The following is a 14,067-nucleotide window of genomic DNA, read 5'->3' as shown; positions in this document are numbered from 1 at the left end:
ATTCATTAAACCCAATTTACCACGATGAGTCTGAAATTGCGGTCTACAAATGTGGGGCAGAACTACAAATTACAAAGGCTGAAAGAAAAACTCACAGATGTAATTAATACCTCGTGATGTCCCACTGTTTGAAAAAAGAAAAAAAAAAAGAAAAAAAAAAAGCACCTTTTGCACAATCCTGCATACCAACATCAGCTTTAGGAACTGTTGCTGTGCAGATGAGGAGTCTTTGGAAATGGGTCTGGCATTTCTTAATAGTCTATGACAAAGCCCGAAGTGCTTAAAGGGTGAGAACGTGCAGTTATGCATGGACTAGTCAAGTCTTCCATGACCCAAACCTCTTTTTCTTCTCCCTGAACAATTCTGATGTTTTTTGCTTTCAGTTCGGACCCTTTTCCTTTATTCCTGAAGTTTACTCAGGAAAGGCTCCGGTCTCAGAGGTACTAAGCATCCTTTTCAGAGTCACTGAAGCATGTTGTTATTTTCCAGGTAACCAAAAGACACCCAGACAGAAAACAGGACAGCGTTGTTCTGTTAGCTGTACCTTTTTGTCTCAACATACTGGTTTACATTGAGAAGAAAATTCCCCAGTAGCTTACAGAGACACTCGAGGACCTAAATAAACGTTTTTAATCCTGGCTGCTCACTGAAAAGCCCGTTTCACTGAGCGCTTACCTTGGGACAGGTAACTTCTGTCTGTTGGATCATGATAAGAGCAGACGCAATGAGGGCGCCTTGTCTCACATAATTCACTGGGTCATTGGTCATGGGCTCCAGCAGATTGATGGCCTCCTGTGGGACGGACAGATGAAGTAAAACAGAAAAGTTGGTTATGTCGTTATAATGGGCATGTTTCTTTTTTTCCCCAAAAACTTCTGAAACTTTCAGCGTGTTGGGGTGGGTGGCTACTGTTAATCATACTGCCAAAGCATAGAAATAATGCTTTTTCAAAGTAAAAAAAGTGAAATCTTAATCATAAATGGATAGTTCAAGCATTAAGGAATTCTTGAATGCAAAGACAATCACTCAGGGCTTTTTTTCCCTCTCGAATCTTGTCAGAATAAGCTAAAGAAGAACACAACAGCTGGGCTCTTTTCTACTTAAATCTTTAAGGAAGAACCCTGCCACAGGCCAATGGTGAGTTCTAGAGCTGGTACAGACTTTAAGCCCTCAGTTTGTTTGTGGCCAAAGGTGTCGTCTTAACAATGCTACATTTGTTTTCTCATTCGCACATCAAAGGGGAAATATAGATGTTTCTATAGCTTTTTCTTTTCCAAATGAACAGATAACTGCAACAGTGGCACTTCTGTTTGGTCGAATACAGGAAAGGGGATTATCAACAGAGGCAAACAGACCTCACAAATTAATGTCATTAGTGTCATCCATATCTGGTTGCCCCTGACAATGAAGTTAACAATTACTCTCCTCTGATGACTACTGTGAAAGGAGGAGTGAATGAGGGAGGACCACCTCCTTCATTTCTGCCCTCTCCTCTGTTCTCCAATCGGGGCATCACTGTTACTTTTATTTCTCTTGAACAATAGTGGCTGTAACCAACACCGGCAGGCTCAGCGCGAGGCGTCAGCTCCGCAGAGGAAAGAGAAACAAACTAGGATGATGACAGTAGAGGTAAAATAAACCCTGTTTCATCAGTGTTCTTGGCTCAACTGGCTGAGACAGTTAGGCTGTGGGATGATAAGTTAAAGTGTAAAGCCAGTGCTGATCTACCACATCCTGCCCATGATAAGTTGTAGAAGGGGGGCTAATTTAGGCTATTTACTGTCAAACACAGTCAGCAGGGCAGGTTGGCTGCTTAAACTCACTTTAATCCACATTAATGGGCTATTTTCTTCAAGTTTTTGCCTCAGTATGAACTGACATTTAAATTAGATTCAAATTCAGTTTTTCAAAAAACCAGCTGGGGTCTTGAGTAAATAAACAAAACGGAGCAGAACACATCTAACCACATCATAATTTCCACGAACATTTTTTCCATCCAACTGACCAAAGAAGCTGAAATGTTAGGACAAACGGGCTACAGCAATGGTCAAAACAACTTTCCTGACTAGCTTTTTCCTTTAGCTGTACAACAGATAAGGAACGCTGGACTAATAAAAAATAAATAAAAAAAACAAAGCCCAAGGTCTGGCGAGAGAATGTTCTACGTCTAAATAGGTGACCCAGTTCTGCTGACACATCATTACTCTCACTGAGGGCCGAATGTCCTTGAGGTATTATTCTGGAGAAACCAAGCATTGAGGCATTGGAGCCGATCTTTTTCAAAAATATTCACTTGGACACTGCAGGGCTCAAGGTGCAATGAGCCATAACTACTGCTGTGGCTGTGCCACCTGAGACTGATCAACTCACTTAATTAGACAGCTCGGGAACTAGCAGCACCTCCGACTTCTGCCTTTTTCACTCTCCTTTCTAGACTCCAGTGAACCCAGACACAAGGACAGAGTAAAGCCTAATGACCGAGTGCCAACTTGGATAATTTCATCAGCTAATCTGCAATGAACTTTTCACATCCCTTCATAACAATTACAGCAAACGTCAACAGATTACAAGTTAGATAAGTCTATTTAACAGTCCATCTTGCTAGATGTTCTAATTACCAAATACAAAAGGTATAAACAAAGCTTAAACTGTAGCAGGAAATTTAGAGCAAGTTCATTCAACTTCAGCTTCTATATGGATTACAGAAGGTGAGTCTGTACTCATAAATCTCACAGATGAGCCATCAATTAACTGCTTAAAAAGAAAAGCTTTCGTTCAGCACAGATAATCTTTGCATCGGTGACGCACAAGATGTGTCAAGAGGAAAGGAAAGCACACAAGATAGATGAGGAAAACTGGGACAAGGGTGGATTTTGTGGTTAAAAGGACTGCAAAAAGAGTAGCTACTGTGAGCTGAACAGGACACATTACATGCATTTTGACTCAAATTAGCAGGGAAAGGGTTCAAATCCGTGACAAAATGACACAAAGCAAACTTTTTAAATTGTGGTTTAGCCTTTATGCAACTCGGCTGAAGAAGCATGCCTTTTCGACCTCAAAGAGTAAAGACGATTATTTTTTATTTTCAAAGGTCACGCTGACTTTCCAAACAGGAGCTCAGAGCCAAAAGAAATAATCGTGTGTTAAGTTAAGGTAACTGTTCTGACTGAGAGACAAAAAAAAAACAAAAGAAGGAGGCACTCACCTTATTGCCGGTCCCGGCGCAGCAGATACCAAGAGCCATGGCAGCCCCACAGCGCACATGAGGGTTGTAGCTCTCCGAGAGCAGAGACACCACACTGGGACACTGCTCCGGGGTCCTGGAGAGACAAAGAGAGAAAAAAAGAAATGAGGAGACAATCGAAAGCACTGTTGGTAACAAAGGCAGTAACTGAAAAAAAGAAAAGGTAAAGATTAATTAAAACTGACAAATAAACACATAACAAAGACGCCGTGGATCATTCTTTTCTAATGAAATGTTAAATCAACGAAGGACAAATATCTAATGTTGGAATGTGGCACAGTGTACCATAAAGCTGCTACTAGTATGCTTAAAGAGTAAAAGCCTAAATCATGTATGGGGTGACATGATTCATTTAGTTTGAAATGATCTGGACCTCGAGTAAAGACATCAACCTTTTTTACTGTAGTTATAAGTCAGACAAGGATTTATGCTTGTTTGGGCCTTTCAGTTCGTACCAATACGATTCTAATTAGCAGAATATGGCACAAAGGGCCTGGAATTAAATTGTATGCATTTTTTTTAGTGCCACTGATGCACTCGACCCTGACTGATGGGGCCTCATTGTTATTATTCCTGTAGTATATGTGCACAATGATAATATTCAGGTCAAAGGGGAACCATTTCAGAAGGTAAATAGTGTTTGTGACAGAATTATGACCCAAAAAAAAAAAAGAAAAGAAGAAGTGTGGATGAGAAATGTGTAGATTTATGTCCAAAATGTCAACAAGTCTGTACGCATTTTCTCACAGTTATGTTACTATGGAGCAGAATTCACTGAGCCCCGCCGTTTAAGATGCAGCTGCAAAAGCTGACTTTCTAAATTGCTCCTCTCTGCCTCTTCCACGAGCCCTTTCTTTGCTGAAGGAAGCTGACAATAGTGGATAATAACTGATCAATTTAAACTTTTTTTTTCATGACAAATGAAAAAAAGAAAAGATTAAACTTCAGTCGTAGAGGAAAAACATTCAAGGGGCACAGAAGTGAGTCTCACATCTGCAAAGAGTTGATGAGTCATAGGGTTGCCCAGAGTCACATGCAATCATTGGGCTCATCGAGTAAGCTCAATGAGGGAACTGGAAGAAGTGTCGGCCCCCTCAGTAATAGCGCTCTGATAGTTGTATGGAAGCTACACGCGAAGCCCAATCATTCGAAACTTCTATCACCGATGGTAGAATCCCAATGTCAACAAAAAAAGAACTAAACTTGCTGCAATGAAGTCAAAGATAAATAAAACACATGCTGAAGTTATCCGTTGTATAAATCTGAAGGGAAAACATACAGGCTCTCACTAAAAATAAAAAAACAAACAAAGATTGAAAATGATCATTCAGAGCTTTATAAGTCCAGGGCAAAGCCAAATTTCTGCGATTTTGTGCGACTTTCCTAAAATGTCAGGGAATCAAAAATGTTTCAGTGACAACTGGCTGCATCTGAAAAGGCTGCTTTGGCTTCTTACATGCAACTAAAAGCTCTTTTTCAATAAAAATCTTTAAATAAACAGGTTCTACTTTCTTTCTTTGCATTATCAATCAAGGTTAGGCATCTATTACACACACAAGAATGTCAGTGTAGAAAAAAGTTTTCTTTAGCCCTGCACAGTAATATATTGGCATGTACTCAATAATTTATCTCTACTGGCCTTTGTGGAATTAGAGGCTCAGGTCAACCACTACATGAAGACTTAACAAGATCCCAAATGGCAATCACTGGGAGATCTAGAGGGCTTTTTCAATTTCACCTACAGGGATAAAGTGTGCTCTATTTTGGTAGAGTAGATGACGCCCTTCAATCTAGCCATGGATAATAATATCTCACTCACAATTTTGTGATTTTGGTCCTCATCAGTGCAAATGACCATAATCAGCATTTGGTTGGTGAATGAAGGTTGTCGTCTTTTCCACAAAAACACAAGGTAATGACAATCCATTATAAGAAGAATGAACCGTGACATAAGTAGTGTTTCAGTGAGTCTGAAAGCTAATTTGTAGCATTCAGCTTGAGGAAAACACTGCTGTGGGTTTAACCAAATGCTTTAATCGAAAGCCTTTTCAACCTTTTTCAAAGTGCTTGATGGGAAGATTAGCATCAACAACAGAAAAGAAGAAATCGATATATCCAGGATTTGTTTAAGGTGAAGCAAAGACGTCTGCATTTGCAGTTAAACTTTAAAATTCTGTCAAGCGATGGACTCGACCTCAGAATGAAATCAAACTGATAAAGAGGAAAAGCTAGGAAGAAATAAAATGCAGAATACTTTGATATATGTGTATATATATATATCAATTATTTTATTTAACAGTGTGGGTGATGAACTGCTGATACAGCAGCTATGCAGTGACTCCCTCTTGTTACAGATCAATTGAAAGATGTATGAATAAAGTAGAATTGTGAAACACATGGAGGCATTTCCCACATTAAAATATGACAGTAAAAGTGGAAATATGCCCTCAAACTATGAGAAAGCAGATCTCATTAGCTTGCTTCCTGTCCGTTACGAGCACTCATCCAAATACAGAATGAAAGCACCTGGACAGTGTTAATATTAGAAAGCCTGGGGAGGGGGTCTTATTGTTGACACATGAATTTAATTAAAGTTCAGTTTACATAAAACAAATAGTTACATGTTATCCAGCATCAGTCAAAAGTCTGGACACAACCTAAAATTAAGGTTAATTCATCTGTTGATGTGGCACCGTCCCACAGCTTGTATGGTGAACAGATGCTGAGAAATGATATGAATCTGAAAATATGCTTAATGTGACATGCAGGAGGGAGCAGAGTTGTAGTACTGTAGCACACCTTCAGCCCCATGAGAAACAAGAAGGGGGAAAGACTTGTTTTCCAAGCGAATGGGAGAGCACAGGCTCAGCGAGCATCTTAAAAATGTCCCTCTTATCACCGTGCTGAAACTCTGGTCGTTAGATGAAATCGCTTACAAATGTTTGTGCTTTTTCCTGACAAGTGTAACAAACACCAGTCCTCAGACTAAAGTAACTAAACAGATCTGAACACTTTGACTAAATTAAGACTGCATGTTTCGGCTAAACATCTCATCTGTGGTCCTGCAAGATCCAAGGGTGCACCCATGTGGAGGGGATCTTCTGAATTTCTCACATATTCTCACTAAGAGACGAATCATTTTTCCACAGTGTAATTACTGAAAGTTCCAGAGGTGTTTATTTCTACAACTTTACAATCTGCTTTTAAAAGCAACGAGTGCACAGTGAAACTGTCCTGTTCAAGCAAGCAGATCAAAGGAGAACGCAAACTAGTCATCATATATAATCTGGTTTAAATGTGACTGGATCAGACGCTCTCAGCCTGAAAAATGTAAGCGCATTGGGACAAAAAGGAAAAGCTAAGGAGTACAACCACCACACAAAAGGGCTCTCCCCATAAACCACTGTTACTCCCCAGTCTCTGCTCCTTTCAAAGGGGGAGAGAACGGAGAGTGACAAATATAAACAGTGGGACGGCTGTGTTGAAGGAAATTACCTCCCTGCACCACTGGCACGAGGCCAACAAGAAGACATTCATCTGTTTTGTGTAGAGTCTGACTCACTTGCAAGCCAGAGGGGTGGGAGGAAGGGGGGGAGTGAGACAGCGAATGAAACAAGAGAGAGTGCGAACTGATCACAGACTGTGAACAAGAAGCAGAGGAGGAATGAAAGGAAGAGGGGGCACAACAACTGAAAGTTTTAAACCTGCGACCAGAGTAGGTGATGCAAAGCAAGGCTAGAGCTTCCTCCAACCTCTGGAATCAAAGCAGAAACCACATCATTTCAGTTTAAGACAGGTTTAGGCTTCGCTGCTACAGGAGGGCATTCTGTTAAATTCTTTCACGGAAAAGCGGCCGAGTATAAGGAGACTGAAGACGTCGAAGAAGATATTATCTACATGGAGCGCATAGACTGAAATGCACCGGGCACTGTGCCCCATTTTCCCAACAAGGCTGTGAGAGTTAGGACAAAAAGGAGCTTGGAAAGATACTCAACAACTGAAATGCCAAAGAAGCTCAGCAAACGTTACCTTGAAAAAAAAAAACCCAAACAAGGTAAGAAACTTTTTCCAAGACAAAACTGCTTCGCACTGATTTTTAACCCCATTATATCATAAAAGCGAAAGGTTTCATGTTAACCTCACCTGTGTTGTATCTAGAATTAATTTGCAATTATTCAAATTGTCTTCATTAACAAAAGAGAACAAAAAAACCCAACACTTTCTTGACTACTTTTTATGTAGACACAGACAATAACTTTACAACGTATAGATAAGACATACCTGTGAGAAAGCCGTTTCTGATCATAAATCACACCATCAGTTAAACTGTAAAAGCTTGAGGGACATGATCGTTACCACATCGTGGAGGGAAAAAAAACGACTTTACCATGAAGTATAATGGTCATTGCACAGGAAAAAGCCTCTTCATTTGTAACTATAAACGTCACATTATTATGTCATCATTGAGACAAATTAAAGCAAACGGGTAACGTGGTTTCGCCGTTTCTCCAACAGCGCCTTTTCTTACTTCAAGTGGATGACAGCTGCGTGGGAGAGGGAGGACTCCTGTGAACATCTCACTGTGGAAGTACGACTTGTGGTGGGATTATTCTAACGCTGGAGTTTATTGCATTGGACCTGCTGCTTTTTTTCTTTTCTTTAAACCTTTCAAACAGCGAATCTTTGATCGTGAGCCATTCATTTTGGTTTGTATACCGTGCAAGGGTTGATGCACTTTATGACCCAAGCTTGAGCACCATACCTTGCACCCTCGCCTGTGGGACCCAGTGACCATGCTGACCGAGTGTCCAACACCAGAAAGATCAGAGCCCCGACACACGCTCAGGCCCGCTGTCATCTCAGCAGCAACATGTCTCAGCCAGTCGTGGCACGACTCGACGATAACAGCTCCCATGCAGGCGAAGTGCCTGAGATTCAGCTGAGATGGGCTGCCCTGCTCATAGTCATGGTCATCATTCCCACTATTGGGGGAAACATCCTGGTCATTCTTGCTGTGTCGCTTGAAAGAAAGCTCCAAAATGCCACCAACTACTTTCTGATGTCACTTGCTGTGGCGGATCTGCTGGTGGGACTGTTAGTGATGCCAATTGCGCTCATCACTATACTCTACAGTAAGTTTAGCACGAGGCCTTGCATGAAGACCCTGATAGCTTTATATTTAAAAAAAGCAATGAATACTTATAACTATAAGTAATTTGTCTTTTTTTTTTTTTACCCAAATCGGTTTTCTAGATATGCCATTAAAATTGAATTATTACAAACTGTCATTTCAACAAAAACTCAAGTAAAAACACATGTAAAACAGGCAAATAATTGCAGATTTAAAAAAATTAATAAAATCTCTGTAAATAATCCACTACATACATTTACAAATTAATACAAATAAAGCCTACTAATTGATTAAAAAATAATAATAATAATAATTGCATTAAAACCAACAAAATGGGGAATAAAAATAGTTCTTTATCATCCAAAATACAAAAGGAGCATCTCTATGCATATTAATCTAGAAGAATAGATACATGACAAGAGACAGCAGATGACAAACATGTCACGACCTCTGGCATTGCTGTGGTAGCAGCTGCACAGCTTGGACTGAGCTACTGTCTAACACACACAGAGGAATATGCAAACAAAAACCTTTTTTTCAATACCAGAAACTATATTGAGTAAATACAGCTGCACACTTCTGGTCCCCCTGCTTTAATACAACTACAAAATTCTGTGTGACGGTGAAGCCAGTGTTCTTCATTAATCCAGTTAGAAGTTAATGAGCCAAATCATAATTATATCCATCACAAAGACACGCAAGAGCGGAGGATGGTGCGACACACGGATGACTGTAGCCTTGGCGTCAATCATCAAGGTTTAGGTCTATCCATCTTAATGCATAAGATATGCAGAATTACTTAATCTGCAGTTGCATTTATGTTGAATGCATAAATGTCTGTGTGCACGATGCTAACATTTAGATTGGGTTGTTATTCAAAGGTATGACAGCTGGCAAGGCTTTGGCATTACAACGAATTTGTTTAACACGTTAACAGATCAACAATTTACTTTCATAATTCATAAACAGTTGATTCAGACTCTTAAAAAGGGGGGTTTATAAATATAAAATTACAGTATAGATTTCCATTAAAATGGCAATCTATTTACCTATGGATTTGGCAGATTAAGTAGTGATAAATTGAATATAACTGATTAACAAATAATATTATAATAATTAGCAAATTTTATATAAAAAAAATGCATAGGTCATTTTAATCGTAGAGCAATACCTGTGAGCAACAAGAGAAATAGAAATTCTCTTCAACTGCCGATTGCTTTGCTCCACCCAGACAGCTGTCATTATCCACCAATAAGGAGAGATTGAGCACTGCAATGTGAAGGAGGTGGTCAGGCAGACGTAAACATACACATTCAATGTCTACATAAGGTTGGTGTGAAGCGTAGCAGAGCTGACTAACGACAATGCAGACAGGCGAACAGCCAGAAAGAGGATCAGTGCCTCGCACCTAAACTGAAGGACATTAAACACTCTCAGTCATATGACACGGGAAAGGTTACGCTGACATTATTACCACTTGCAAGTCATCACTACTAAAACAGCACAAGCAATCCGCTATTCTGAACACAACAAGCACTTCAAAATCAATGTGAGGACTATCTCTATGCATCAAAGTCTGTTCCAAGTGGATATGGCTGCTCTAAATGGTCTCTGTTTGACATTGTGGGGACAGAAAACGTTAAGCAACGCTAACCAAGTGGTAAAAACACTCGATAAGAGAGATGAGAGACTTGTGTGTGAATAATGTAAATTCAAACTGGTATGGTTGTCAGTTAAGTCTCCAAATATTACAGTGCAGTGTCTCTTTGTGCATCTGGATACATGCTGAAGCTGTCGCATTGCTCAGACAATGCAAAGCACCAGCGACAGCCTTGTGTAACTAGAAACTGCTGCAGATGCATTGCCCTTGCGACTATTTATATGATGAAACAAGGATATTGTCAAGAGCAAGTGGTAGGAATAGTAAAAACAAAAACAGCTGCGTTACTTTTTAAATAATTACGGATGAGATAAAATGCTTTGGTCAGACAGAAATGACAGAAACTAAGACGTATGAATTCAGAAGAAGTATTATTTTGTATGCTAAACAGATCAGGCGCTTCAAAGTTTTCCTTAATTAAATCCAACTAAATCAAAATATGCCTTTGTCTGCAGCAAGCTGGACCTTGCAAGCTGCAATGTTTATTGAATGTGAATAAACATTTCACTAAACAGGTACCAGAAATCTGCCTAGAGACTGTAGTATTTGTCAATGAATAAACCTCCCACACGAAACCTAACGAAATCCGTGAGTCAGAAATTCCCCCAGTGAGACGAGTGGTGCATGTAAGAGACGAACAGGGACCGTATTAAAAGAAAGTTATAAGGAATATTTCCAGAACTATTTCTTGCCAGTTTTATGCCTGGAACTCAAAATAAACACAAGTGCTGAGCACAGTCTCAGCCACAATCTACATAAAGATATTTTAGCTCCATAAACAGTCACTGAAGCCTCCCGTTTCCAGCAAAGACATTTCTCACAGAAATAAACAAACACCAATCTTGTGCATGAGTGGTACTTCTAATATGCTGCCATTGTGGGATATCTCCCGTAACCGGTGGCGAGTAAGACCAAATTCTTCAATGTACATTAAATTAGCTAATAATTGTACAGTCACTACCACAGATAACTAATGAACATGCCAAAAGTTTATCGTTTTTAATTCATTTCCGTCTGATCTTCTCTTTAGACTCTGGATGGCCTCTTCCTGAGTTCCTCTGCCCCATTTGGCTTTTCCTCGATGTGCTTTTTTCTACCGCATCCATCATGCATCTATGTGCCATCTCACTGGATCGCTACATTGCCATCAAGAAGCCAATCCAACACAGCCAGTATAAATCAAGAGCCAAAGCAATGGTCAAGATTGCACTGGTGTGGCTCATATCCATTTGTAAGCAGATTAACTCAGTTTTCTCCAACTCTTCTTCACACAAATGCATTTCAAAAGATGGAAGAAATCTTTCCTTTGATTAAATCTTTGCACAGAAAGATTCAAACCTTTTGATACGAGATCCATGGCAGACCTGGTGTATAAACTCAAATATTTGCCAGATGCGGGAAAAGGAAATACTTTATGAACAGCACATGGGAAAGAAATGGTGTGAGTGAGGGGCAGGGTGGTACGGTCATGCTTAGTGACCGTGTAGTAAGAGGACAACTCAATCAAATGTCACGAGTTTCACCAGCAGCCCATATATCTTGTGTAGCTGCTCTATTTTAACAGCTCATTAGATATTAAAAATTAAACACCAACAAAAACCACAATGTCTTACTTGACAGCAAAAAATGAACATGATAAAACTGCCCTTAAATGCTGAACTGGTGTTTCCCCCCCTCTCTTCCAGCATCCACACACTTGCATTCAAAAGCTGCTGGTAATGGGCTGTTCCAAGAAAAGAGGGAAATTGGAAAGAAACCCAGCTTATTTTGTACTTCTACCCATGTAGGAAAGTTATTAAACATTGTACAATGTCAGCCTGTTAAGTGCAAAAATACATGAAGGCTGATGATCCCTTACAGATGGGGACAAAAGCTCTTCCCATGTAAAACAGTTTCATTTTCAGTGCTGAATCCATCTGTTCAGTGTAACAAAAATGACAATAATTACCACCGTTGGCCAGTATTAATTGTTTTTGTCATTTTCCAGGTATCGCAATCCCAATTCCAATAAAGGGCCTTAAGGACTACCATCTTCCCAACAACATCACCTTCAACAATAACCACACATGTCTGCTGAAACCAGACACCTTCAAGGAGTTTATCATATTTGGTTCGCTGACTGCCTTTTTTATACCTTTGACCATCATGATGGTGATCTACCTACTTACTGTGCAGGTGTTGCGCAAAAAGGTTTATTTGCTCAGGTCGAAGGTCACTCAGCGCTTTAGCCCCCCGACGATCTCCACAGTTTTTCAAAGGGAACAAACTATGACTGAACCCGAGGCTGAGCAAATGAACATGCTGGATATCCGACTTCCCAGAATGCAAGAACAACCGAACGTAGCAACCATGAACGCTCTAACGGGAGACGAAATTTCCTTTCGCAGAATGTCCACGATGGGCAAGAAGTCAATGCAGACTCTGAGCAATGAGCAGCGTGCCTCAAAGGTGCTGGGCATAGTCTTCCTACTGTTTGTAGTCATGTGGTGCCCTTTTTTCATAACGAACATCACCTCTGCACTCTGCAAAACTTGTGACGCCAATGTAATTTCCCGCCTGATGGAGATTTTCGTATGGGTGGGTTATGTGTCATCGGGTATTAACCCGCTGGTCTACACCCTTTTCAACAAAACCTTCAGGGAAGCATTTACACGCTACATGACCTGCAATTACAAAAGCTTATCAAGCCACAGGCCGGGACGACATCCGAGAGCGACAAATGCAGACTGGACCCTTACGGGGATTTCATTCAAATCTACCATGGCAGAGAACTCTAAGCTGTTCGTGAAGCGGGGAATGGCCAATGGCATTGGAGCAGTGAGTTACCAGAGTCCACTGAGATGCCAGCAAGCGCCCGTACAGTCATCCGGTGGTGTTGTGTTGGACACGATACTTCTGACTGAAAATGAAGACTTTAAGCAGGTCGAACATGTAAGCTGTGTATAGTGATATAAAAATAATAAACCCAATTAAATGGACGTGGATCATATTCATGGTGCAGTTCAATCTTTTTAAAGATAAAGCCTTGCCCCATAAAAGGAAAAAAATAAAGACTGGGACTAACCATTACTCTTGTTTTGGTCCATTAATTCGATTTAATTCTGCCCATTCTAATTTACATAAAATTCTACTTTTACTCCAATAAACAACATCTGTGACCGTAATATGGAAAAAAAACAAAAACAAATGTGTCTCAACAGGCCTTAAAAACAGAAAATATCAAATGTGTTTTCTGAGCATGACAGCATACGAAGACAGTTTGAGTGTTCAGATGTCTAGTTGTGCCTCCAAGATAACCAGAATATCCTACATAAAAGGTTATTATGTCACAAAATAAAGGCAGTAAGCATGAAAACCTGGAAAGTCTCTGAATGCTGCATCTAATATATTCCCCTGCTGATCTTTTCAACTTGGACTGTCTAGAAATGCCGTAAAACATCTCAGACCACATGCTTGTATTTTTATCAAGCCAATACAACTCAATCTTTCAAGTTTCTTCTGGAAAAGACAAATTCATTGCACTCCTGAAACGACATTCGTTTCAGTCGCTGGATCTTTGGGAAGCGCTCGTGCACGTTGGCGAATAACAGTTTGTACATATGAAAGAACAAAACACAGATACTTAATTGTGTTTAATAAAATGTTTTCCGACCCGAGAAAACTGAAACTGAAAACTTGCTCTTCACTTTTACTTTAGGAGGCACAAATTGTCCAAAGCACAACAGGTCAACCAAATAATCATTGTTACTAAAAAATTATGGGAGGTTCTGTGTAGATTTGGATGGGCAAGGTGGGAAAATGCAATGGATGTGTATTAGGCAGCAATTTCTTTTTATAAGCGTTTATGTATACTTGGCCTTTTTTGTCTAATTTAGGGAAGAACATAGAAGACAAATTCAAGTTTATACTCAGGATAAATTTAGCTTAAAGGTAGGGTAGGAGATCCTGGATTTTGAGTCCAGCGAAGCTGCATTTTGAAAATACACAGGTAAAAAGTCCCAACCCTTTTCTTCACTTTCCCCCCGAAGGCAC

At 40.0% G+C, this 14,067-nt stretch overlaps 2 protein-coding genes across 2 annotated transcripts in view; one reads left to right on the top strand and one right to left on the bottom strand.

Annotated features, from left to right (window-relative positions):
* The window catches only part of psmd1 (proteasome 26S subunit, non-ATPase 1), a 34,038-nt gene that overhangs the window by 10,886 nt on the left and 9,085 nt on the right, over window positions 1–14,067 (bottom strand). Inside the window, exons 17-18 of the mRNA XM_075485523.1 lie at window positions 3,206–3,320; window positions 676–792 (exon numbers count right to left, since the gene is read on the bottom strand). Coding sequence (XP_075341638.1) covers window positions 676–792; window positions 3,206–3,320 — 232 coding nt within the window. The remainder of the gene's footprint in view (window positions 1–675; window positions 793–3,205; window positions 3,321–14,067) is intronic.
* htr2b (5-hydroxytryptamine (serotonin) receptor 2B, G protein-coupled) lies at window positions 6,889–13,398 on the top strand. Its single transcript, XM_075485534.1, has 4 exons — window positions 6,889–7,298; window positions 7,760–8,376; window positions 11,066–11,266; window positions 12,023–13,398. The coding sequence occupies exons 2-4, from the start codon at window positions 8,115–8,117 to the stop codon at window positions 12,979–12,981; spliced, it is 1,422 nt and encodes a 473-aa protein (XP_075341649.1). The 5' UTR covers window positions 6,889–7,298; window positions 7,760–8,114; the 3' UTR covers window positions 12,982–13,398.

Source organism: Odontesthes bonariensis, chromosome 15, assembly GCF_027942865.1.
Source record: "Odontesthes bonariensis isolate fOdoBon6 chromosome 15, fOdoBon6.hap1, whole genome shotgun sequence".
In the NCBI taxonomy this organism is placed as follows: domain Eukaryota; kingdom Metazoa; phylum Chordata; class Actinopteri; order Atheriniformes; family Atherinopsidae; genus Odontesthes; species Odontesthes bonariensis.
The sequence above is the reverse complement of the archived record's forward strand: the minus strand, read 5'-3'. Positions and strand labels throughout refer to the sequence as shown.

What these genes read in the sequence shown, in the direction of transcription:
- htr2b (XM_075485534.1), top strand. Translation starts at nt 8,115, where the DNA reads ATGTCTCAGCCAGTCGTGGCACGACTCGACGATAACAGCTCCCATGCA. An exon ending in GCTCATCACTATACTCTACA is followed by an intron (nt 8,377 to 11,065) that starts GTAAGTTTAGCA and finishes TCTTCTCTTTAG; the next exon opens with ACTCTGGATGGCCTCTTCCT. An exon ending in GGTGTGGCTCATATCCATTT is followed by an intron (nt 11,267 to 12,022) that starts GTAAGCAGATTA and finishes GTCATTTTCCAG; the next exon opens with GTATCGCAATCCCAATTCCA.